The sequence below is a fragment of the Cygnus atratus genome, chromosome 6 (genome assembly GCF_013377495.2).
Source record: "Cygnus atratus isolate AKBS03 ecotype Queensland, Australia chromosome 6, CAtr_DNAZoo_HiC_assembly, whole genome shotgun sequence".
Classification (NCBI taxonomy): domain Eukaryota; kingdom Metazoa; phylum Chordata; class Aves; order Anseriformes; family Anatidae; genus Cygnus; species Cygnus atratus.
In genome coordinates this window covers 18,924,479-18,948,159 of record NC_066367.1, presented here as the reverse complement: position 1 = coordinate 18,948,159, position 23,681 = coordinate 18,924,479, and the positions used below count along the sequence as shown (strand labels likewise).

Sequence of the window (23,681 nt, the reverse complement as noted above, 5' to 3'; positions counted from 1 at the left end):
CCAAGCAATCCAACAACACGCTGAGCAAATTAATGTGACACAAGTAACACAACGATTCCTCTGTTAGCACAGACCATTAGACTTCCATCCCCACTACCAGTCATGGACAAGCTGCAGGTACGAGGCACGTTTAAAGGAGATCAAGCAATGTTTAGGAGCTGATTTCATAGGGTAAGTTCGTGGGCCAAATGCAAGTATCCACAACAAAAAGAGCAAGTGACACAGGACCCAGCCCGCCACCACACTGCTCGTTGCGCCACAAGGAACTGCAGGACTCAATACCTAAGTCGCAGTGACTTTATCAGGAATGCTCAGGAACACTGCTGGCTGCCTTGTTGTTAACGTTCAGGATATTTCTACTTGAGTAGGATAAAAATCTATTACACATGTCCGGGTGTCTCGTGTGCTGGATTACTATGAGCGATCCGGTGTAGGGATCTGGTGCGACGCTTGGCCACACTCACTTCTAAGCCGCCACGACACGTTTTGCCTTCGTCACCGACCGCTCGGGAGCGCATCGCGACACACAGACAGACTGACCGACCCCACTCACCTCCTCACGGTTTCGGTTCTCCTTCGGCCGGCGCCCCCCGCGGGGCCGACGAGCCCCCAGCCCCACGTCGCCGGCCGAGCCGCCAGGGCTGCGAGCTCGGGACCCCACTCTCCTGTCCCAGTTCCCCTGCCCTACCGAGAGCCCCTCCGCACCCCCGAGCAGCAAGCACGTACCTGGCCGAGGCCGGGCTCCTCTGGGATGCGAGCGCCGCCTTGTCCCGGCATAGCGGCCGACGGGGGAGCCCTTCTTGGCTCCGCGCCCAGCCTGCGGGCACTGGGCTGCTCTGGACACCCACCCGCGCTCCCCTCCCTTCCCTCGCCTTCTCTCGGAGCCGCCCTCTCCTCCGCCCCGCCGCTGCTGCGCGGGGCTGGGCCGGGAGGAGACACCCACCGCCGCGGGCACCTCCTCCCGGCCGCGCGGCGGAGGAGGCCGCGGCCTGGGTGAGGGGCCGGGGGAGCGGGTGCGGCGGGAAATGGCGGCCGGGCCGGGCTGAGGGGGGACGGGAGACGCGCCATGAGGCTGCTGCGCGCCCTGCGGCGCTGCGCCTCCCCGGGCAGCATCCCGCAGCAGGTGGACTTCTACTCGCGCTTCTCCCCCTCGCCGCTCTCCATGAAGCAGTTCCTGGACTTCGGTGAGTCCCCGCCGGGCTTCCCCCCGGTCCCGGCCCCTCGCCCGCCCTCGAGCCTCGCGCCTTTGTCCCCTTGAGGGGGCGCGCGGGGAGCGAGCCCCCTCGGGCTCCTTGGCACGGCGGCCTGTCCCCGCCTCCCTGTGTTATTGCTAAATGCTGTCCTTTTTGGCACAAAAAGCCTCCGCTTCCTTCCGGGAGAAGGGAGCGTAGCTGACTCCTTACCTAGAGCCAAGAAGTGAGGCAAGGTTGAAATTCAGCTGAAATCTCGAATTCTTGGTAGCACAGAAGTAGTTTGATGTTTTGCCACAACTGCGGTGTTGGGGACAAGGGGGAATTATGACTGCTAATAAAGTCACTCCGAAAAGTAAAAATTAAGCCTTTTGAAAGCTAGCAAGCTTTCCAGCATGCACCAAGCATAAGAGATGTTGAATCTCAGCTGGAGCTAAGCAGCTGAAACAGTTGTGACTTCTCCACAGTCACATGTTTGTGCCCCACAAAAACACTTCACTCAAGCGCTGCTCGTTTCAGAAAATGTGTGAGAGAAAGAGCAGAAAGCAAACACCAAGAATCACCACGAAGGGTTGGGAATCTAGCCTGGAAAATGAGTAAATTGGTTGTGGGGTGCTCAATTTTATACTCTTGGTAAAACTACACGTTCCCAGGCTTGATGAGTACTCTGAGTCAAAAGGGATCACAGGAATTGCTCTGCTCTGCTTCAAAGCAAAAACTGCATGAAGAAAGGTCTTGCAAGATATTCTGAAAAGCGTTTTTGAAGCCTGAGTGTGGAGCCATACTATAATTGGTTCTGTTTTTGTAAGCAAGGCACTGTCATAAGATACATGTAAACATATAGCTAGTAAACAGTTTCTTTTTATCTTTTTGCAAGTAAAACATAACTGAGAACTAATCCTAGAATCCCAGACTTTGTATGTAAGTAGGGAGATTTAAATAGGTTCTCTTAACTATCCTGTTACTTCATCTATCTATTCAGCGTTTCATACATAGCAATAAAATATATCCCATACTACAATTCCAGATTTTTACAGGAACCCCACCGTAAATCTCCCTTTAGTTCCTCCAGTTCTCAATCTAGTAAATGAAGTACTCTGTAGGCAAATTTAGGTCTTAGGTTATCAGTTGTGTCTTGGGTTGTAAGTGCTTAGTATTTTCTATAGGAGCCTTATCAATTCTTTGCATAGATGGATCATAACTGCACAGGAAAACAAAGTCATGTGCCCATTCACTGAAATCTTACTTACCCTAAGCTGCCTTCCATTTTTGACCCAGGATTGCAAAGATGTGGCCTCCAGATAAAAAACTTCTTTGTGGAATGTCATTTGCTGAGTGCATGGGACATTTGAAGATTAACGTTACATTCTAATATCTTCAATTTGACTTTTTCTTGGAATTTTAACCTGAGAATAGGGAAAGTCCAGTAACAGTCATGGCTGAAATGCAATCTGACTAGGGAGAAGAGTGAGAGGTTTCTGGGCAGAGGTCATATGTAGACAGCGCATAATACTGGTAAGTGTCACTGGGGAGAAATTCCTTATAGCTATTTGCGTTTTTATTAAGTTAACTGACATTATGTCACCAGTGTAGTTTATGATGTGTCTGTCCTTGGATGCATTAAACTAAACTACACCATTTCAATTTAGTGTATGTTTTTGCTTTTTAAGACACTCCTGGCTTCCTTGTTTTTAAGTCCCTTCCCTTCATCTTCTTCCCCAACTCCTCCCCATGTCAAATGGAAGGTGTGAACTGAGCAAAAACACCACAGAGTTAATTTTTAGGAGTTACCTGTTATGAAACATCAGAACTGAGGTACGTATTTCACAGCAGTAGATGAACAGCTTAGTAAATTTAGATGCTATTTACATGACACTGTTGAAATCTTGATGTAAGTCTGGTGGAGAATAAAGTACAGCACTCCTTATTCTCTTTGTCTCCCACCTCCTCCTTTAGCCTAGTAAAACAAGCATCGTGGGAGTAAACTTAGGCCTTGATCTTAATAACCACCTGTAATTGACATGCAAAAAGATGACACCTGTGTTTATAAAAAGCACAGGTCAGTTATTAACAGGTGCACTAACTTAGCTTCTAGCTTTTAAGTGTAAAACTTCTAAAAAGTAAATATATGGGAGAACTACTATCATGATGACTATGCACAGTAGCCATCCTACTTCCATTTCTTTCTCAGTATTCATTTGAATTCATCTGTGTGCTGTTCCCTGTAAGACTTGAGTTTTAACTACAACAAAGCTAGCTGATAGGGCAATAAATCTTAAAGAATTTAATAGGAAATCTAACTTATTTTCTGGAAGTGTGAAGTGTTCCCATATGAGTTACGGTAGTTTTGTAAGATCAGTGATCAAGTGGGGTGTATGGGATTGTGATACTTTCTCAAGCATCCTTCAAACAAATACGCTTCCCACAATGTTTTCATTTGCTTGTCTTTAACATGCTCAGAATGATACATTGTTTCATCAGTGGTAGTTAGAATCAGTGTTTGCTACAAATAAAACAAACAATTTGCATGTATAGAAGCCATATTTAAAGTTGGCTGGTATAGGTCTGCAGTTATTGCACTAGTTAACTTTTTATATACTGAAGATTCTCCTTATTTCAACAAAGCTGGTAAGTTTACAGTTTGAAATATAAAGTGGGCTACTGTTATGAAAGAAACATTGGCTTGCCAGACTGAGTCAACTTTAAAACCTAACCAGAGGCCTCTTAGGCAAGAAAGTAAGAATTTGTATAGTTCTGACTTTATTCTAATGTTGTCATATATTTATTTGGTCTTAGGATCTGAAAATGCTTGTGAAAAGACTTCATTTATGTTTCTGCGACAAGAGTTGCCTGTTAGATTGGCAAACATAATGAAGGAAATAAGCCTGCTTCCAGACAACCTTCTAAGAACACCTTCAGTTCAGCTGGTGCAGAGCTGGTAAGAACAGTGTCGATTAATACTTTCAAGGGTGACTTTCTGCATATACATAAGATGTAGGAATAATGCATTCAGTTCTACAGAAAGAATATTTCATATGCTCATTACACATGAACATCACCTTTTTAGAATCAGTAAATATCCCAATGTGACGGAAACTAAATTTTCAGGCTTGGGAAAAAAACACTCTAGGGGCAATTAGATAACCCACAATGAAATTAAAAACCATTTATTATATTCAGCTATTCCAGATAGTCATGTAAGAGAATTCAGTAACAACAAAAATCCACAAGAGCAATGTTTAACAGGGCACTTAACTAAAATGAAGAAGCTAGTTAAGAAATCAACAGAAGCAGCTAAATGTACAACATGTTTTCAAAAAAGCATAGAAACTATTTAAAAGACAAGTTATTGCAGATTGGGAGTAAAGGTGTAGAAAATAACAAAAGCAAGAGAAAGCTCCCAAAGCCAGAATATTTAAAACAGCAGAAGCAATACAAGGCTATTAAAATTAAGAAGACATCCTTCGAAAAGTAAAATTTGCTTTCAAGTAAGGAATTTAAGCATAAATTTTTGCAAGATGAAAGCCAAACAAAGAGATTGCTTGGCAACTGCTAAAGGCACATGGCTATCTGGAAAGGCTTTTAAAGTTAAGAGAACAAAGTCTGACAGTGAATAAGTGCGGTTGATTTGATGACTGAATATAAAAAGAGCTATCAGTGTAGATGAAGGCTTTCAATGAAACATGAAAGCTTAAATTTTTGTGATACTAAATGACATTGATCAAATGGGAAATGAATTCCACTTGGACAAATGCAAAGTAAAGCGCAGAGAGGAACCTCCTCCCCCTGTATGCTTGCTCACTTCCAATCAAAAAAGGAACTTTGGTGCTACTGTGGATATTCCTCTGACTGTTAGTTGGTGGGCAAAAACGTGAATAGTGTTAGGAACTAAGTAACAGATGGGGTGGAGGAGAGTATTAGTGTACCACTGTGTTAGTCCATTATTCCTCTGAATTGCATGCAGTTCTAGTCATTCTATCCTGAACAGAAAAGACCAAGAGGGATAATCAGAGGGTTGGAACAGTTTCTACGTGAGAAGAAAACCAAACAGAATTCTTCAGCTTGGAAAATACATCTAAGGAAAGAAATGGCAGAAATATGTAAATCATGAACAAGCTGGGAAAAATTTCTAATAACAGGAACTAACTAGGGCTGCTAATAAGTGATCACCCACTGGGTTTAAAACAGAAAGATGATCTTTTATGCTTTCTAATTAAATTGTGTAATTAATTGTTCTGGAGATTTTGGAAGAAACCGTCGTGAATGGATTCAGAAGGATCTAACAAAATTCACAGGGGATAGGTCTATAGGATATATCAAATACAATGATTTAGATGCAACCAGACTTGGAAGACCATAAATTGCTAACCAAAGGGTGCTGGGGAGTCATGTTAGCATTGGTCTTTTTCATGTTTCTTTCATTTAAAGGTATGTCCAAAGTCTTCAGGAGATCCTTGACTTTAAGGACAAAAGTTCAGAAGATTCAGGGGCTATTCATAGGTAAGGATTTGTTACGTATATCAATACAAGTCTTATGTAGAAGGACTGGCAAGAAAAGTAGTGGCTTAAGAAAAATTTCATCTATCTTCAGTTTTTATGTCAGAATCATAGTAACATCATCCCCTGCCACTGGAAGGAAGGAAGAAGCTAAGAATAATTAAACTTAACCAAATTTTTACCAGTTCCTTACTTGTAATGTTGGAACTGATGTATGGAACTTTTCACATGTACAGTAGGTCTGTTCGTTACCAGCTGACTATGGTTACTGTTTTGACAGGCATGAGATGATTTGCATGAACACAGTTGACAAAATTTTCTTCTTTTTTTGGCATTAATAAAAAAAAAAAGTTAACAATAAATGTACAAATAATCACCAATGGTGGCACCATTACTGACTGTTTCAATGCAAGTTGCTTGAAATGTTCTATGTTATAAAGACTGGACTGCATACTGCAGTAGGCAGACCTGTAATATTTCTGTACGTGGTGGTCTTCATTTTCATGGACAGATACTCAATTTGCCAGAGTATTAAACTCAGTCGAAAGTAAAAACTAACAATGTATTAATTTTAGTTTTACAGATACTGTGATAAAAATCCGGAATCGGCACAATGATGTAATTCCTACTATGGCTCAAGGAGTAATAGAGTACAAGGAAAGCTTTGGCATTGATCCAGTGACCTCGCAGAATGTGCAGTATTTTTTAGACCGCTTCTACATGAGTCGCATTTCAATTAGAATGCTCCTTAATCAACACTGTAAGTGCTTTTGTTGAAGGGAGGGGAAATGATACCTGTACTCTGTCAGTAGTATTTTCCCTTTACTTTTAAGTGCTTAATACTTAAATGCTTCTTAAAAATATTTATTAGTAATAGCCTTTTAACTATGGGAAAGACTGGAATTATAGATTTTCTATAAACTTCTATTCAGCAAAACTGAAGATATAAACTATAATTATAAAAAGTATATGGGATATTAAATAATACTATCTTTGTTGGCAGCTTTACTGTTTGGTGGGAAAATTAATCCAGCTCATCCAAAGCATATTGGAAGCATCGATCCTAGCTGCAATGTTGTTGAAGTTATCAGAGGTAAATCCAGAAAAGAAAAAGAATTCTGAAAATTTACATGAATGTCTATGCTGAGAGCCAATATGTCTTGATGTTTATATAGTGTATAGTTCTTTCCTACTTGGAGCAGAAGCGTAATTGAAAATGTAAAAGTGTAATATGTTTTTGTCAGCGTCCCTGTCTCCCACCCCCGACCCCAAAAACAAAACAAACCAAAAAAACAGTTTTTGTGAGAAGATGATAAAAATCTCACTGACAGCGCACAGTGTTTTCAATTTTTGTTTTTCTTCTTGGTAAACTGTAAAGGGAAAAAAGAAAGGTAACTGTTTTTTTTAATTTATTATAGATGGCTATGAAAGTGCCAAGAGACTTTGTGATTTATATTATATGAGCTCTCCAGAACTCATCCTTGAAGAATTGAATGGTAAGTGCATATGGGATGAGGCACTCCCCTGAATGTAGTGATAGCTTCTTCTGAAGTAGCTGGTATAATGTTCTTCCACTTTTCCTATAGTCAATGTATCCTCTATTGTATAGATTTTATATATTATATAGAGAGATAATAAAGATTTAGATATTATATCCTCTACTAGATATTTTTTTTTTTAATCTGGCAGAAGGCTTCCCTTATTATTTTTTTAATTGGTGAACTGAAACCTGTAGAAAAGCTTCTGAAATCACAGCTGTTGATATAACAGATTTTAGCGATGTCCTCCCCTCCCCAAGGTTTCTTGTATGTCTTCACCCTACACTGTATCTATTACAACTCATCCTCTTTGTGTTTCTTGTGACCCACGAAACTTTGCATTCTAATTTCTCTTTCTTATTCAGGTATTGCACACTTACAGTTGCAATTAGATAAAGTCCCTGTAAAAAATCATTTGAACCTGTTTTCTGGGACTGAAAAAGACATTTACAATTGTGCTGCTATGAACTCAGAGGTCAACTACTGTCCCCATAGTCTTGCTGAATGCTGAAGAGCCTTTCTAACACTACTCACTGGAGTGCTTTTCAAGTTAGTAAACACCAAGTTCAGGCAGACCTACAAAAACAAGCAATCAAAATTGCTTCTACAAATGATTGCAAAAGCCAGAGTGCACCCAGAGTAGCTTAGCCTGTGAAGTTAAAGGCAAAGAAAGTGCAGCCTTGACTACACATTCCAGATCTTTTCTTCCTACTGTACAAAACCTGTTACTCTTTATATAGGTTAAAGGATTTTCCTTTCTCCATCTCTTGATCATTACTAAAAATATTTGTACAAAACTATCAGTCATGCTAGCTACTGCTCTTTACTGCAGGGGCATTTTAATGGTGTACATGTTCCAGAAGTCAGAACAAATAGTTTAGATTTAATAAAAGGAGCAGCCTTTTGCTTAATGAATTGTGAAGGTGAGTTAAACCTGATCCAGGCCAAATGCACATTCGTTACCCACAGCTGAGAGCCATTATTTAAAATGTAGTCATGGGGTTTGAGGGTGGAGGCATAGATGAGGGCAGTTAACTTGAAGGCAGGAACCTATCATTTCAAAGTGCATTTTTTTCCCTTTTTGTTTGGTACATGATTTATTCCAAATCTTTTGACCATCACTAGACTTTAACATTTATAGCTCATAAAGCACTTGTCACTAACAGTTTGGGGAGAAAACTATCAATTTGTTGAGCTGAAAGAACATTCAGGGCCAGCAGATTTTTGGAGCAACCTTTCCTTAATTTTTCATTAATGACTATGTTCCCATGATATTTTTTCCAGAGTTAATACTTAAAAGCTTGAAAACTAAATCAGTTTATAGATATAGTTGTATTTTGTTAAGGTTTCCTGTAATATTAGCTAATTTCTAAATTACTCAAAAAATAGGCTGTGCTGCAGATACTATTTGGTATATTATAGCATCGTAAGATCCTATCAGGTTGGGAGGGACCTCAGGAAGTTTCTTGCCTCATCTCCTGCTCAAAACAGGGACAACTATGAGATCAGGCCATGTTGCTCGTGGCTTTATCCAGTCTGGTCTTACAAATCCTACAAGGATGGTGACTACTTAACATCTCTGGGCAACCTGATTCAATTGTCAAATGTCATGGTGAAAATGTCTTCCTCTATATGCAGTCTGAACCTATTCCATCTTACGTTCATTGTTTCTTATCCTCCCACCACCTGAAGAGCCTGACTCCATCTTCGTAATAACCTTGTAAGTATTAGAAGGCTACTATTATATGGTCTAATCAGTGATGCTACAGTGGATTTTAAGATTATTTTCTAAAGCAGCAAGCACTTTTGAAAATCTTGAGTATGAATTTTGGTTAACACACAACTTCTGAAAAAAATTCTGTTCCTTCTTTTCTAAATTCTCTTACCTATACAAATGTACACGTTGAATTAGTACAGGAATCAATACAAGATACCTAGTTAATTTAATAAATTAAATTTAGTAAATAATAAATTTAGTAAATTACCCATTTAATTATTTAGTCTTTCTTTTCTCTAGCTAAATCACCAGGACAGCCCATGCAAGTGGTGTATGTACCATCACATCTCTATCACATGTTTTTCGAACTTTTCAAGGTCTGTGCAATTACCATTACACAATTCTTTTATACATGTTTGTTTAGTAAGATTGTATTTGTTTGACTTTTTGAACCATTTCTAGATAGCAATGTGTTTTTGTTAAAATGCAAGCTTCTAGCAATTTAACTACAGTGTCTTTGCAAATGCAAGCTTCTAGCAATTTAACTACAGGAAGATACTTAGGTTGTACAGCTTTGGAAGATGTGTCTCTATGCCTGGCCACTGAAAACCTCAGACACCTTCCGCAGTAGACAACTTTGTCAAAAAATGCTTATAATGTATAAAGGCATTAGTTAATAAAGCAAGTGAGAATAATATTCCGAATTTTGGGGACACCTTTGGTATAAAGTGAAACATGTTGGTTCTATATACTTTTCCTCAAGCACTTACTTCAGTCCTAGACTCTTCTTGGATCTTTGTGCTCTGTTGCATGTAGAATGCATTATACAGGTTTATAGAAATAAAATTGTACATTAACATACTTAAATATTCTAAAATTTTTAAATTAGTCTGTGTAATTCAAATAAATTTTACAAATGCTGATACTGAATACATCAGAAACACTCAAAAAACCCACTATTCTAAAACCATATATTTTTGTCTTGATTCTAAAATATATGTGAAAAAAATAACTTATGTTCCTAAATTGATGTTTTAAGATAATAAAGCAGTAAGAATAAGATTTAAGTTCTTGTACTTGAAAATTGCAGAATGCAATGAGAGCCACCATGGAACATAATGCTGATCGATGCATTTATCCTCCAATTCATGTACATGTCACGTTGGGAAATGAGGATTTAACTGTTAAGGTACCCACTTTTTTGATTATTATTATTTTTTTCCTGTCATAGTCATCATATTACTAACTTTATCTGATGATCTGATTCCAGCAGTAGATTGTATCTGATTATGTAGTATATAAGTAACAGGACAGTTTTGCAATTTCACATACTGCATCAGCAGGAAATTCATGAAGAGGTTGCATATTCACACGGAAGGTTCTGTAATATAATTCTGTGGTTTTGTCATGCCTACATCGTGCCTAGTTTATGCACAATCGTGACTAAAAACAAAGCAGCAGCTTCATACAATTGTCATGTCGCCATTTTTAAATCAAAATGATAGAGCTGCATAGGAGGTATGAAACAACTGAAAAAAGGGAAATGAACCTTGTATATTCCATGCAGATTAAACCTGCCTGAAATACAGTTTGCAGAGTAATTTATTTTTGTTACATACAGCGTCCATGTTGGATTTCAGAGACCAGCTGCAAGCACTGGCTTTTTCATAGGTCTAACTAACACTTAGTAAAACAACTCTTGGGACTTGCTCCCTCAGTAATGAGTTTTAGTGCATTGTCTTTTACCTGGCAGTAGTCTCAAGTAATAAAGATGAAAATACACAGAAGCTGGTACTTGTTGAAATCGGTAGGTATAAATATGGACTTCAGGCAAAACTGAATTACAAACAAGACAAAAGCAATGCAAAATTAGGGAAGAAAAAGGGAAGAATTCACCTGCTTGTTGCTATAGCTGAGAGATGAGAATTTAAGAAAACCTATCATTTACTAGGGACAACTTTATATTATGTTTTACCTGAACTTTCTCTGGATCATTGTTTGAGAGAGGCTGTCCTTTCTAAAATTCTATTCAGGAACATAATGCTGCGTGTTCCTTCTTGTTCCAGATGAGTGATCGTGGTGGAGGTGTTCCTATGAGGAAAATTGACAGACTATTCAACTATATGTATTCAACAGCACCACGTCCACGTGTTGAGACATCTCGAGCTACACCTTTGGTATGTACATCTTTTATGCCTTGTCATCTTGGATGCGATTAATAGTCACAAAATAAACCATTTAGTCAAAGCCATGAAGCCTGATTTTATAGATACAATGACTATGATCATTTGGATGTTAGTGCTTAATTCAAATATTTTGATGAAATTACCTGGAAAATAGTTGTCAATATTTTAGGATTATACAATTTAAATTTCAATATTCTGTTTTTGTCTATCAAATATAAAGATTAACTGTCTCAAGAAGAACACTTAGCTATGCTGCATGTACTGTAGTAAGCACAGGATTCTTGTGGCCACTGAAAGAAAGGGAAAAAAAATAGCATTGGTTTTGGATCAAGTCCGTAGTTTCAGCCATAACGTGCAGTCAGTTGTACCATTCCCTAGGAAGGATGATGGTACATAGATGTGACAAGGCATATGAAGAATCTATTTTGCTCTTATGTGAACTTAATAGATGCACAAGAAATACTGAGAGACTAAGACTGTAAGAAGCTCTGAACAGCTTTCCTGAATTTGTTCTCTTATATTGCATCATTCAAAATGTTCTTCTGTTTTTTTAAAGTTTTCTGCATATCGATGACAGTAACTCATTAAATACCAGATCTTTACATAGAAGCAGAGAGCATGTTCTTCAAGAGATTTCTGAAATATAGTAGATCTACAAAAAAAAAAAAAAAGAACTTAAAATTTCAGAGCTACATCCTGCTGCTGTAGACAGGGTTTGGTGGAATTGTAGTGTAAGTTACAAATTCATAACCTTTGCTTCTTGAACCTTTTCATACTTACTGATGATGAAAGGTACCTGACTTAAGTACATTAAATAATAGTTAAGATCAGCAGCGCTATAAGGCACTCGGTACAATTTACTCTTCTTGAAAAAGTTACCAAAATACAAGAACTGTTATCTAGCAGTCCTGTCTGACAAAGGAGTAGAACAACTTTTTCCTATTCACCAGTATCCATGCTTTTTCTGTTTCTGGGGTGCTTGTAAGGGGGTATAATAATTAGCATTTGAACTCCTCTTACTGTTAAACATCATGCTTAGATTGTCTTTTACCTTTTAGTTTAGAAAACACCAGTAACAACCACTGATTGATTCAGTTAATAAAAATATACTTTTTTTTTCCTGGATCAGGCTGGATTTGGTTATGGCTTGCCCATATCACGTCTGTATGCGCAATACTTCCAAGGAGACCTGAAACTGTATTCCTTAGAAGGTTATGGTACAGATGCAGTTATTTACATAAAGGTATGATGTAATACATTACCATTTTAAATTTATCATCCACTCTAACTACTAATTGGATCACCTTGTTCTGTTACTCAAATTAAAAAAAGTCAGCTACAGTCTTCTCTACTTACAGGCCTTATCAACCGAATCAATTGAAAGACTCCCTGTGTATAACAAAGCAGCCTGGAAACATTATAAAGCAAACCACGAAGCAGATGACTGGTGCGTGCCAAGCAGCGAGCCAAAGGACATGACCACTTTTCGCAGTATATAGCTGTTGGCCCAACAGTTGATAAGATATAGGTATATCACATAAAGGGAATTTAAAAGACCTTGGTCTATGCCAAGATGCTGGGCCACATTTCATATGTGAAAATCATTTTAAGTGGAATAACAAAGTTTAATTCAATTACTCTTTTTTGGAAGTTAAGGAAAAGTAATAAGCTGTTGATACTTTCTAAGTAAGAAGGTCACATTTAATTTGTTCCACCTTCTGTTTATGACTACTTTCTGTAGTTAAATCAAGGGAGCAGTAATTTCAGGTTTTATAGGGATCAGTGCAACCTATTTCATATCTACTGAGAAATGTATTAATTCATATAATTAAAAAAATGTTTTAATACAAGAACTATTGAAAAAGCTTGCCAGAGAACTTTTCCTTTATACAATGTTACAGATTAATGAAACACTGATGTAAGAAACATTAAGGAGTTCATTGCTGTACCTTTGAGCCTGTATGGAACTTTCTGTTCCTTGATCTTATAAGCATGCTGAAGCCTAATGTTGCAAAGCTAGGAATGTTGCCTACACACTATACATCAAGTTTTTTGTTTTACAGCTGTAGAGATCACACTTAGGGCTTTAGGAATAATGAAAAAAAAAAAATCAGTTCTAGCTGCTGCCACTGGTATAATGTATCTCAGGTATGTGGTATCAGTCATATTTCTTTAGTGGTAATGTGAATATTTAATATGTGATAAACTTATCTTTCCATGATCATTGTGAATTAGCAAACAGTGTTGGCTTATGTACAGTAAAGGTATACTGTCTTATATTTGCTTGTATTTCCGTAGGTAATACCAAAACAGCATCAGTGTTCTAGCCCTAGTGAGATCTCAGACTCTGGGGTATGTCAGGTTACAGTTGTAAATGAAAAATATTTTTAATAAACAAACATTTTTAAAACTTACCTTTAGTAGGGCATCTCTCACTTTGACAATATAAACTACCTTCTCAGAAGTATTTAAAAAATGTGGAATTAACAGTTTTTGAAAATACCTTTGTATTTGTGGTGTGCTTCTGGCTTCATTTATCTAGTAACTTGAAGTCATACTATAACGTAAATAAGGTAAGCAGAATATGTCATCAGTCAATGGCAAACTGTCAAAACAACCGTGGAAGACAGAAGGGGACAAGCATAACATTTCAGGTACTAAGTCCTTTTTTAATAAAGGATTCAACTTCTCTTAATGCCTACCGTGCCAGATTTGTTCAAGTTAGACACATCTGTGTTGTACCTTTGATTCATACCATTCCTCAATATTTTAGGAGTGGTACAGTTAAAGACCTTTAAAATGAAGCTTTTGCCTTGAATAATTCATTGCCTGTACTGCTGTGATTAAGTTATGCAGCACAGATGCATGATCCCTCTCAGAATGAGTGAGCCTAAGTTTTGCTGGTTTATTTGCTTTGCACAGAGCAGAAGGTGAGATACCACAAGTGAAGGGCATAGCTGGTACATTAGAACTTGTGGTCACACAGTTCTAGTTGTGCCTGAGCCAGATTAAAGATTATCACCTGTTCCTCCCTAACCTAGTTCTGCAAAGCAGATGTTTTTATACTCTGTTCAAGCTAACACGGGTCGATTTTACAGAGTGGATTACAGAATGGCTATGTATGCAGTTAAACTGACACTGAGGGAGGATTACTCTAGCTTAACTGTACTGTTCTGGTTGTGATTAACTGCTCTGCTCAAGCTTGTGGGCACTTAACGTCCCTATTTTTCTTCCATACACGGCTGTGAGGTGGTGACTGTTTGACATACCTTTCATGCATGCATGGCTACAAGTGACGAGAAGCTATAGCTGTTCTCTTCAACCCTGTAAGAGGATGACTGTGAGAAATTCCACATATTGTAAAATGGGGCCTGTACAAAAGTTAGAGAGAATGTCTGCAGCTGTTACGTTTGCTGAACTAAAGCTTAAAGCTATAGCAAAGGCTTTTAAAAACTCAGCGCTGAAGCTGAACATTCTAGCTCTAACGCTAAGTTTTAAATATTTAACTAACTTAATTGAACAATTTTAGTAATACCTGAGGACTACAAGAAATGTTTTTGAAGAAAAGCTAAATCATTTTTTTTCCTAGGAAGTTATTAAAATACTTCATATGGTGTTATTGAAATAAAAGCCCTTTCTTGCTCTCTGCTAGCTACCAATTAAACTGATTATTAGAAAAACTTGCCATGTAATTATACTTGTCTCCCCTTCCTTACCTTCCATCCCAAGTGATTGTGGTAAAAACACACGTATTGATATATTTGTTTACAATGTTTAACCCTATTCATAAGCTTGATCTCTTACTTTTGATGGAAATAGAAGTTCAAACAATGATTTTTAAAATATTTTCATTACTGTACTGCTGTCATTACTAGCACACAAAGTTGAAGTGAATCACTATAGTAAAGTAGTATAATAGCTCAGCTATCAAAACGCTGAGTTTAATAGTTTTGTATAAAAATGAACTCAGTCTTGCACTGTAAAAGTAATTTTGGTTTGTGTTAACTTAATTTTTTTTAAAGAATCACTACATTTATTCATTAAAAGTATTTTTAAAATTACACTTTCAGTTGGGTGATTTTGTGGCTTGATACCAAACTAGTTCTGTGGACCTAGATTTGTTCAGCATCTGAGAGATGTTAAATGCTGTGGTCTGTGATAATCAACGTTCTTGAACTCACTTGGCACATGAGCATACCATAACTGCTATGGCCCCAACTTACTGCACCAGCCCTGCATATAAGCAAGCCTTTGAAACCATTATTTTCACTTGTCTCCTTCCGGAGAAACAAGCTCTTGACAGGGTACAACACTGAGCTCAGGAGGCTTAAAGGAAAAAGGTAATAATACAGGGTTGTATTCCCTGTTCTTTAAACACTTAACTGAGAAATAAACATCCTTGACTGAATCAAGAAAAGTGCAGTTTTAGGTGCATAATTCTAAGAATCTGACTGTTCCATACTTCTAATTCCCTTCTCTTTTATCAGTGTGGCAGCATTCCTCCCTGACTCCAGGTTTGTACATTTGGAGTACAAACTCAAAGCTCCTGGAAACAGAGTAAATAAGTTAAATCTTGAGAAAATAGTTGTTTCTTAAGAAACAAAACTGAAAATAAAACCTCTTTTTAAAAGTAACTATTACCAAGATTTTTAACTTTATTTTGGAAATGCATGGTGTGCAGAAGCTTTTTCATACCACCCTTTTGCTGAAATTCATAAGACAGTTATACCAAAAAAAAACTTGTGAGACACCCATAGTGAAGTCCATTCATTTAATTAAAATGAAAAACAGTCCATAGATTTAAAGGAGAACTTGGTCCACATACACAAATGATGTAAGTTTTGTTCTAGTCCATTTTATGGTGGAACTGATACTTAGTTTGTTTCTGGAATAATCTAAATAAAGAAGTGCTGTTGTAATATCTATCAAAGAGTAGGTAAATATACAAAACACCAATTCATGTTCTAAACTATATGGCATATCAAATCCTCCTTTAAAAAGAAACAATTTGTAGTCTACAATTGAACATATTTAAATACAATGCAGAAACCCAGTGCTTCGGTGGTAGTTTTTCCTACAATTCTTCCCTCAGTATTTTAAGTTTGAAAAACAGCGTATTTTAAAATTAGCAAATATATAAATTTGGTCCGCAAAAATCTTGTAGCAAGTAGAAAAGAGAAATACATGTATTGCAAATTGATCTTACTTGTAGCATAAATCTATAAAACTATGTATTATTTAGGAAAAAATAGGTTAAAAAAGATCTTATTTATAGGTTTAAACCTTGTCCCAACACCATAAGGGTAGTGTGTGGAAAACTGAATACTATGATTAGGATATGTAGTTTGTGAAACTACTTAATATTTCTTGTTATTTTCTCACTAAATTGCAACACATGGAATTCAAAAACAAAGTGGTACTACAGTGGACTTCGCATGAAACAGATCATGCCAAAAATACAAGAATTTAAAGAAAATACTTCATAAATTTGAAATACATGCTTTCTTTTTAAATTAATTTGACATTACTGTTTTCTTAAACAATTTTTACTATACATCTTTAGTGGCAACAGATAAACAGACTGTCACAGACTGAATTTGTTGGCAGGATTTTTCTATTGTCCCTCTATCAGATTCAACTCTACGAAATTCTAGTTGACTAATATTGGAATGATTTTAAACACAGTATTCTACTTTTCACAAACATGTAGAAATTTCAACGAAAAGGGCACATGAGGTCTTAGAAGCACAAATATTAAGGCAGGAAGTTAAATTAGTATTAGTACAGGCAGAGTCAACTAGGAATAAAAATACTGAAAACATTTCATTTTATTGCGTTGTAATGGGGAGGGACTATTATTAAAAAGTAAAAAAACCCTACCATGTTAAACTGTTGCACTTTCCCTCCTCCCTCAATTGTACAATTATATACAAATCTGCAGAACTTCAAGGTGAAGCAATTTGAACTAAAACAAAGCAGGGTCACCTTAGCAGCTTGATTCAAGAGTGGTTACCACTCTACCAGTCTTGCGAACTTCTCTCTCCTTCTTTTGAAATTTTTCCTTTTGTTTTTCCAGTTTTTCTTGTGCTTTTCTAATATCCTTAATTTTTTTCTTTATTGTTGATCGGTCATTTTGACTGGAAACTCCCAGAGCCTTTTGAGGTTGAAAAAAAAAAAAAAAGAAAAGAAAAATTTATTATTAATTTTTCAACAGTTGTGAACAGTTTAAAGAAGTGTTATTCACTTTGCTATAAAAGATAGTCTGTTTGGAAAACAAGGGCTTAAGTCCTCAAGGACACTGTGAATTATCATTTTGATAACAAGATGAGTAAGGAAAAGAAGGCCTACTCTTGTGTGGTTGTGAAATAACAGCTTCTCATTGCATTTTACAAACATGTAGAGAGCTGAGAATTTCCAACAAATAGAATAAGGAAAGGAAAATTCAGTAACTATTCTTTAACTTCTGTGAAGCCACTTTTTTTTTTTTTGAGTAGGTGATTAGGAATGCTGCTGAACTCGTATCAGCCAGCTGTGCTTTTTGTTTGATTGTTCATTTGTCTGTTGTTTGTTTTGTTTTTACTGCTTGAGAAAAATCCAATCCATGAAAGCTGATTCTAGGAAGTTCATGTATCTTTTAAAGTTGCATAATTATAGATTAAGGAAAAATAATAATAATAATAATAAAAAATAAAGCATCTTAGTAAATAAGCACATCTCCACTAATGACTCTTGAGGACATTAATACTGCTAAGTCCAACCAAGTATTGACCTAAAAGAAAAAATGAGTGGTCTTCCCTCCCCCTCTGTACTATTAGAATTATGATTATTAACACCAATTAATCTTCAACAAAAAGCGAATGGTTTTTGTAAACACTTGGTATACTAATACTGCACTCCTTACTGCGACATTGCTTTTTTTTTAGCTCATCCTCCATGCAAGGGTTCCTGTTCTTTTTGTGTACATCTTCTATCATCTGTCTACATTTTAGGGCAACTGAACCCAAGTTTGCTTAAAAAGTATTAAGGATTTTAAGGTGTATTATTAAAAAGCGTATTCAGTAAGTAGACAATGCACTTTGATTTTTGATCAGCAGATGGCAGTATCTGATTCCAAGTGACAGTCAGCACTTTCACACTTCGGAACTCCCAATGACATAAATTGTAAAGTTATAAGTATCAACGTCCCAAATTCCCTAATTAGATATTCATTTGACAGACCAATAACAGGTGGTTCCTCTGTATCCAAGGCCATTTGTTTACAAAATACAGGACAACTAGTGTTCTAAAAAATACAGGTGCCATTTTAGTGACCGAAATTCGACATTTTTTTCTCCGTAACACACTCAGAACCTACTCTTGATCATTAACAATAGTTTGTCTTATGCCAGAATAGGCCAGTGAACTTCATTTTATTTAAGCAGGTTGCCTGTCCAAAACGCAGTCTGATAATCTACTGAGAAAGGAAAACTTGAAGTATTTTCTAGCATTGTAAGGGACACATTCCATGCTGATTCCAGAAGCAAAATAACTAGAAAAAGCTCAAAGGAAAGATTTAGATTTTTTTTTCCCCGGCAGAAGTGAAAATTAAAAACATTTAAAAGGTCATCAAATGCAGATTTTGCTTTCCAATTTGAAGAAGAGCTATGAAAGAAACAGATTTCTAAAATTAGATCCTGCAGTTCTATGCATTTGACTTGGCTGGATCTTGTTTTGATATGATTTTATGCTGAGATTGATTACATACGTATCGAGCCCTGTTGGGGAATTTTACTGACTTTGATTTCCTTAAGATGCAAACAAGGAAGATACAGTTAATATTTTTCTAATGAAAACCAGCTTATCTTTAATTATACAATCAATTATTAAATTCTCAACTAACTGTACAGTCTCTAAGTATTTCAAAAGCAAAATACCCTTAAAAATCATAAAAACAGACTCTGTGATTAAAAAATAATCTGAATATGCAGTGAAAATTATACAGATACAAGTCTATCCTGGGATATTCACATACCTTTAACTTCTCACTGTCGAGTTGCATTAACTGCTGGCCATCTATGTTCATAGCTGTGAACTCCGTAATATACTGCTCCATGTTCATTCCCATTAGCCAGTGGCATACTTGCTGGGTGGTCCATTCAGAAATAGGTCTATTGTGCCATTGATTTTGTTTTCCTGTTGTTGTAAATTCATCATCTAATGCCTAGCCAATTGAGAAAAGACACTGTAAGCAATATTTTACTTGTGCTGCATTCTAGTTGTCAATTGAATCTGGGTAACAAAATGCATTTTTAAACACACTCTAGATCCAAAAGGACTTAAAGTTCTTGAGATCACAGTTTATAGTCAATTTGCCTAGGAGTTTGCTATAAACAAAAAGGACACTACGGCAACACTCAACACAAAGTAAGTCTGAAATAGAAAACAAACTTTTTTTTCTAATAAATTACATCTTCATGAAAACCGTTATCAAAAAATAGCAAAATATATGATTAAATTTGATGTATCCAAACAACAAACAAGCTTCCTCAATCAGTCAGTCAGATGAGGTAGCTCAATCCTAATATTAGATACTGCCTTACATAGCGTCAAGAAGAATCGAGTAGCACTTCAGCTGTATTATCGATTATTGTTATTAAGGAAATTCAAATTAAAAGTGATTCTAGCGTTCAAGAAATCTGCCAACAGTTCTAGGTATAGTTTTAGTAAATTTGTTGCATTCCTCAGAAGCAAGGACAGTTTATTCTTTCATCTGATCCCATCGTGTCAACAATTTAAGGGGTCTGCCCAGTAGAAGGCGTTTTGAGAAGACCTTGTAGCTTTCCACTAATACTACACTTCTCCAGCTCACAGAGCTTTTGAAGCTCCCAGCTTCAATTTCAGTTGGCTTCTAAGGGGAGAAAGGTAGTGCTGTTAGTCCTGAAGCTCTCTATTACTTCATCACAAAAGAAAAGATACATAAAACAGAGTTTAATATCCCTACAGAAGAAATTCTAGTGTGAGACTTGAATTGGAGTAACATCAGAGTTGAAGTGTTATTAACTATCCAAAATGATCTCTCACTAGCTCACGAGTGAGTACAGGCTGCATTTAGAGTTGTGGACTGCTCCATTAGGCAGCTTCCACAAGTTATCAAATGTATTTGTAAAACACCTGAAAGTATGCCCACATTTTCCAGTGAGCCTTACACATCATTTGTAAACAGGAAACATGGAAATAAGCATCTTTCTACTAAGAGATTTGAGATGTGACCCTGTAGGTTTCAGGTGAACAGCTAACTACAGCTTCAAAATCGGAGGGATGTCACAAAATCCAGCTCCCTTGGAGAGTTGATTGAATACAACAAAATAATTCCAGTAATTACATGAAAGATGGTGAGACTTAGGTCTGTCACGTGGTCTGATCATACAGTAAAATGGATCTGAGAGTGCAAAATGGCACATACATCTCACTACGTACAAATACATTTTTAAATTTCAGGTGGATCAGAGGGCTGCACATAATTAGAAACACTTTTGCTTTCCATGGTCTGTGAAACAAAAGGAGAGTGGTTATATTAGGAGGTAGTGCAGATACACAGGAACAAATTCGTAGAGCAGAACAGTTTATGCTGAAGTCCTAATATCTATACTACATGCATTCCAAAGGTTTTATTTATTTATTTATTTATTTTTACTTCAGAATAGCTCTAATCTGGTCTCACAGATTCAATGGCCACTAGCAGTTGAAATGCATTGGGAACATTGTAGAAGCCTCTGATTTGATCTCCAAAGGTGAAGCGAAGTAAGGCAAGTGGGGACAAATCAGGAGATTTGCTTCAAAACTGAACTCCTAATCCTAATTAAAATGTGAATGTAGACATAACAAATGTGGACACATTGGCCTTCCTGACGTGCAAAAGAAGAACAGCAATTTTTACAAAACATCCAAGGACTTTAAAGAAGGTTTTGCTTGAAGTGTTCTGTACAGCACTTCTGTCATGAAAACTGGGGCACAGCTAGTTTTCTATCCAAGCTACCAAGCTTGGGGTACTTGGCACAGAGAAAGAAGATTCACTGTATAAACAGTGTACAACAGGATGTACAAGAGGAATTTGAAAATGTCCATTTACTTTAAATCATGATGTTGTGGTAACTTCTTCTGTCTCATACTAGCAAGTGATTGTGAAAATACACAAAAACTAGAAAATTTTTACACTTCACATTTGACCTGTACCTGAGTATTGTGTGGTCTATCAGCAGCAAGAAAGTACTAAAATATTGCCAAAGTTTTTATCTGCAAAGGATAAAAATTGTATATACACTGAAAAATGTTTTAAATGTTTTATTCCTGTTGGAATTCACTCAGTAGCTTAAAATTTTATTTACTCTGTGCTAGCCATGCAATTTCACTTCTGTAATTTCAGAGTATCAGTACTCAAAGGTCTATTCCTGTTAAACAAGGAGGCCCAGATTCATCCCTTTCACCAGGTGAATGCGGTCCCCTACAGAATGCAGGGGGAGCTCTCTATATCAGATCCTCCATGCAGCACGGTTTGGAGCAGCAAGCAGCCTGTACCACAGAGGAGTTCTCCAGACTATGCTAGTTCCAGCTAGGCTTTCAGCCTAACAGTTGCTAGCAAAGTCCTCTTTATTTCATGTTAGTAAAGACACAGCACTAACACAATTAAAAGCTGTACCAAAACCTCAAATCTGCATTAAAACACTTAGACATCTCCTCAGAGAAGCGAGGGAGGAAAGGAGACATTTAATCCTGTATAATTTGATTTTTTCCCTACTGCACAAGGGAAAAGCACAGTTGTAACTTTTTAGGAATATAAACAGGAATATGAAAAGTATGGAAGAATAAGATGAAGAATATTGATTTTTTGAGTAAAGCTTATTGGTCATTAACTAACACCTCTACATTTCTGCCCCCTGCCAAATTGTTTCCCTTCCAGAGCTCATGAACACACACACGCAAGATGAACCTCAAATTCTGAAAGCAGAACTAAAACTACTTGTGAGGAATGGAAGCATGAGAGAACAGAGTGCTCCTCTGCATAAAAATATTGGTCATTCAGAAGGCAAGTAAGGCCAGACACACTCAAGGCTCTAAAGACAAGAATATACAAACCAAGAAAAAAAACAAATGCCATCTCACCATTGAAGAGAGAAAAAACTTTACAAGTGTGAGAAGGGTTACCAGATAGCTTGCCAAACAACTGTGAGTTGGGGTGTCTTTGCTCTAACTAGCTGGCTGCTAACAGCCTAACTCTCACCACCACTCAGTCACTTCCCCAAACTGCTGAGAGCATCTGCTCAGCAGAGGCAGATTCTTCACTGCTGCTCTCCTCCATTTCTAGCCTTTTAACAATTCCAAGATCTGTAGGGCAGCATGCAGTAGCCTGTTCATCTGAAAGCAGAGGTTGCTACACTGGCATGATCCCTGTTGGATATTTAGGAATCCATCCAAACAACATGCACCAGGTAGAAATTCCACCTGTGAATGGCTTAAGTTAAAGATTTGAAAAATCCGAAGTTGATATAAGATTGGTTACTTTTTTTCCCCTTCTAAACCTCAGTGTACTGTACTACTACTACTAAAACAAAACAAAAACTCTTTTGCTTTGCACACATTGCCTTTCCAAAAGGGAAACCAGCTCATTATTATGCTCAGAAGTGACACTGATAATCACTATAGTTACTGAAAAGATGCAAAAAAAAAAAACCAAACCACCTTCCATTGCTCATATGCGTAAGCTACATACATACTAGAGACAAACTAGAATCAAACTCATCTGTGACAAAAAAAAGGCTTAATTGCCACTTCACACATGCATAGACGTAACTTTTGATGGAGTTTGTGATCCAGAAGTTTATTGAAAGTTGTAACACTGATCAAGTAACAGCATTCATGAAGATATTCAGCTTTGTTAAGATCTTATAATTTATATTGCTTTAAAGTTTTAGAAACATATTTCATCCGCTAACCTCAAAAAATTGCAGGAAACACTTGAAATGATGGTATGTATTAACTGGGGTTACCCCAGTTTTCATTAGAAATGACTGTCATCACCAAAAAATCAGTGAGAAACTTGTAAACTAGTTCTATAATTTCAATGCCGCATATTTATAGTATTACTTGTAATATGTAGAAAGTTAGAACAGTCTTACCAGAATATTTACGATTTTCACCAAAGCCTTGTTTAAGATAGCTAGTAACAACCTCTCTCATTTATTAACCACCTTATTTTTTTTTTTCCTTCAAACATTATCACTACCAATTTGGCTAGCTTTCTAACTCATTTCTGGAAGATGACTACATTCAGCTTTTAACAACTCCTAGTCTATAAGGCATTTAATTTATAAAGATAGCTATCAGTAAAACACTGAGTGAGGAAATACATGAGAATGTTACCAAAGTGTTGATTTCAGGTTTCAGCTGTAGGCAAGGAGTTAGTTCTCCACAAACCTGCACTGATGTCAGGGCAAGGTCAAAAACGCTGCAGTTTTCATTCACCCAGGAAGTTACTTGAAATTTGTGGAACAGAATTGTTTTATATTTAAAATTGAAA

The 23,681-nt window shown here is 37.0% G+C and overlaps 2 protein-coding genes across 10 annotated transcripts in view; one reads left to right on the top strand and one right to left on the bottom strand.

The window, feature by feature from the left end:
* The first annotated feature begins 921 nt into the window (after positions 1 to 921).
* PDK1 (pyruvate dehydrogenase kinase 1) lies at positions 922 to 15,189 on the top strand. The gene is made up of 11 exons (XM_035568023.1): positions 922 to 1,184; positions 3,987 to 4,128; positions 5,619 to 5,690; positions 6,263 to 6,447; positions 6,691 to 6,780; positions 7,106 to 7,183; positions 9,243 to 9,319; positions 10,033 to 10,131; positions 11,009 to 11,119; positions 12,258 to 12,371; positions 12,487 to 15,189. The coding sequence occupies exons 1-11, from the start codon at positions 1,067 to 1,069 to the stop codon at positions 12,625 to 12,627; spliced, it is 1,227 nt and encodes a 408-aa protein (XP_035423916.1). The 5' UTR covers positions 922 to 1,066; the 3' UTR covers positions 12,628 to 15,189.
* A 693-nt stretch (positions 15,190 to 15,882) lies between these two features.
* The window catches only part of LOC118258840 (neurabin-1-like), a 122,727-nt gene continuing 114,928 nt past the window's right edge, over positions 15,883 to 23,681 (bottom strand). For all 9 annotated transcript variants that reach the window (XM_035567935.2, XM_035567965.2, XM_035567944.2 and 6 more), the window contains 2 exons: positions 19,140 to 19,328; positions 15,883 to 17,282 (listed from right to left, as the gene is read on the bottom strand). In XM_035567935.2, coding sequence (XP_035423828.1) covers positions 17,115 to 17,282; positions 19,140 to 19,328 — 357 coding nt within the window. In that variant the 3' untranslated portion in view covers positions 15,883 to 17,114. The remainder of the gene's footprint in view (positions 17,283 to 19,139; positions 19,329 to 23,681) is intronic.

Coding starts and splice junctions, on each gene's coding strand:
- PDK1 (XM_035568023.1), top strand. CDS start 1,067: ATGAGGCTGCTGCGCGCCCTGCGGCGCTGCGCCTCCCCGGGCAGCATC. Junction 4,129..5,618: donor GTTCAGCTGGTGCAGAGCTG/GTAAGAACAGTG, acceptor TTTCATTTAAAG/GTATGTCCAAAGTCTTCAGG. Junction 6,781..7,105: donor TGTTGTTGAAGTTATCAGAG/GTAAATCCAGAA, acceptor AATTTATTATAG/ATGGCTATGAAAGTGCCAAG.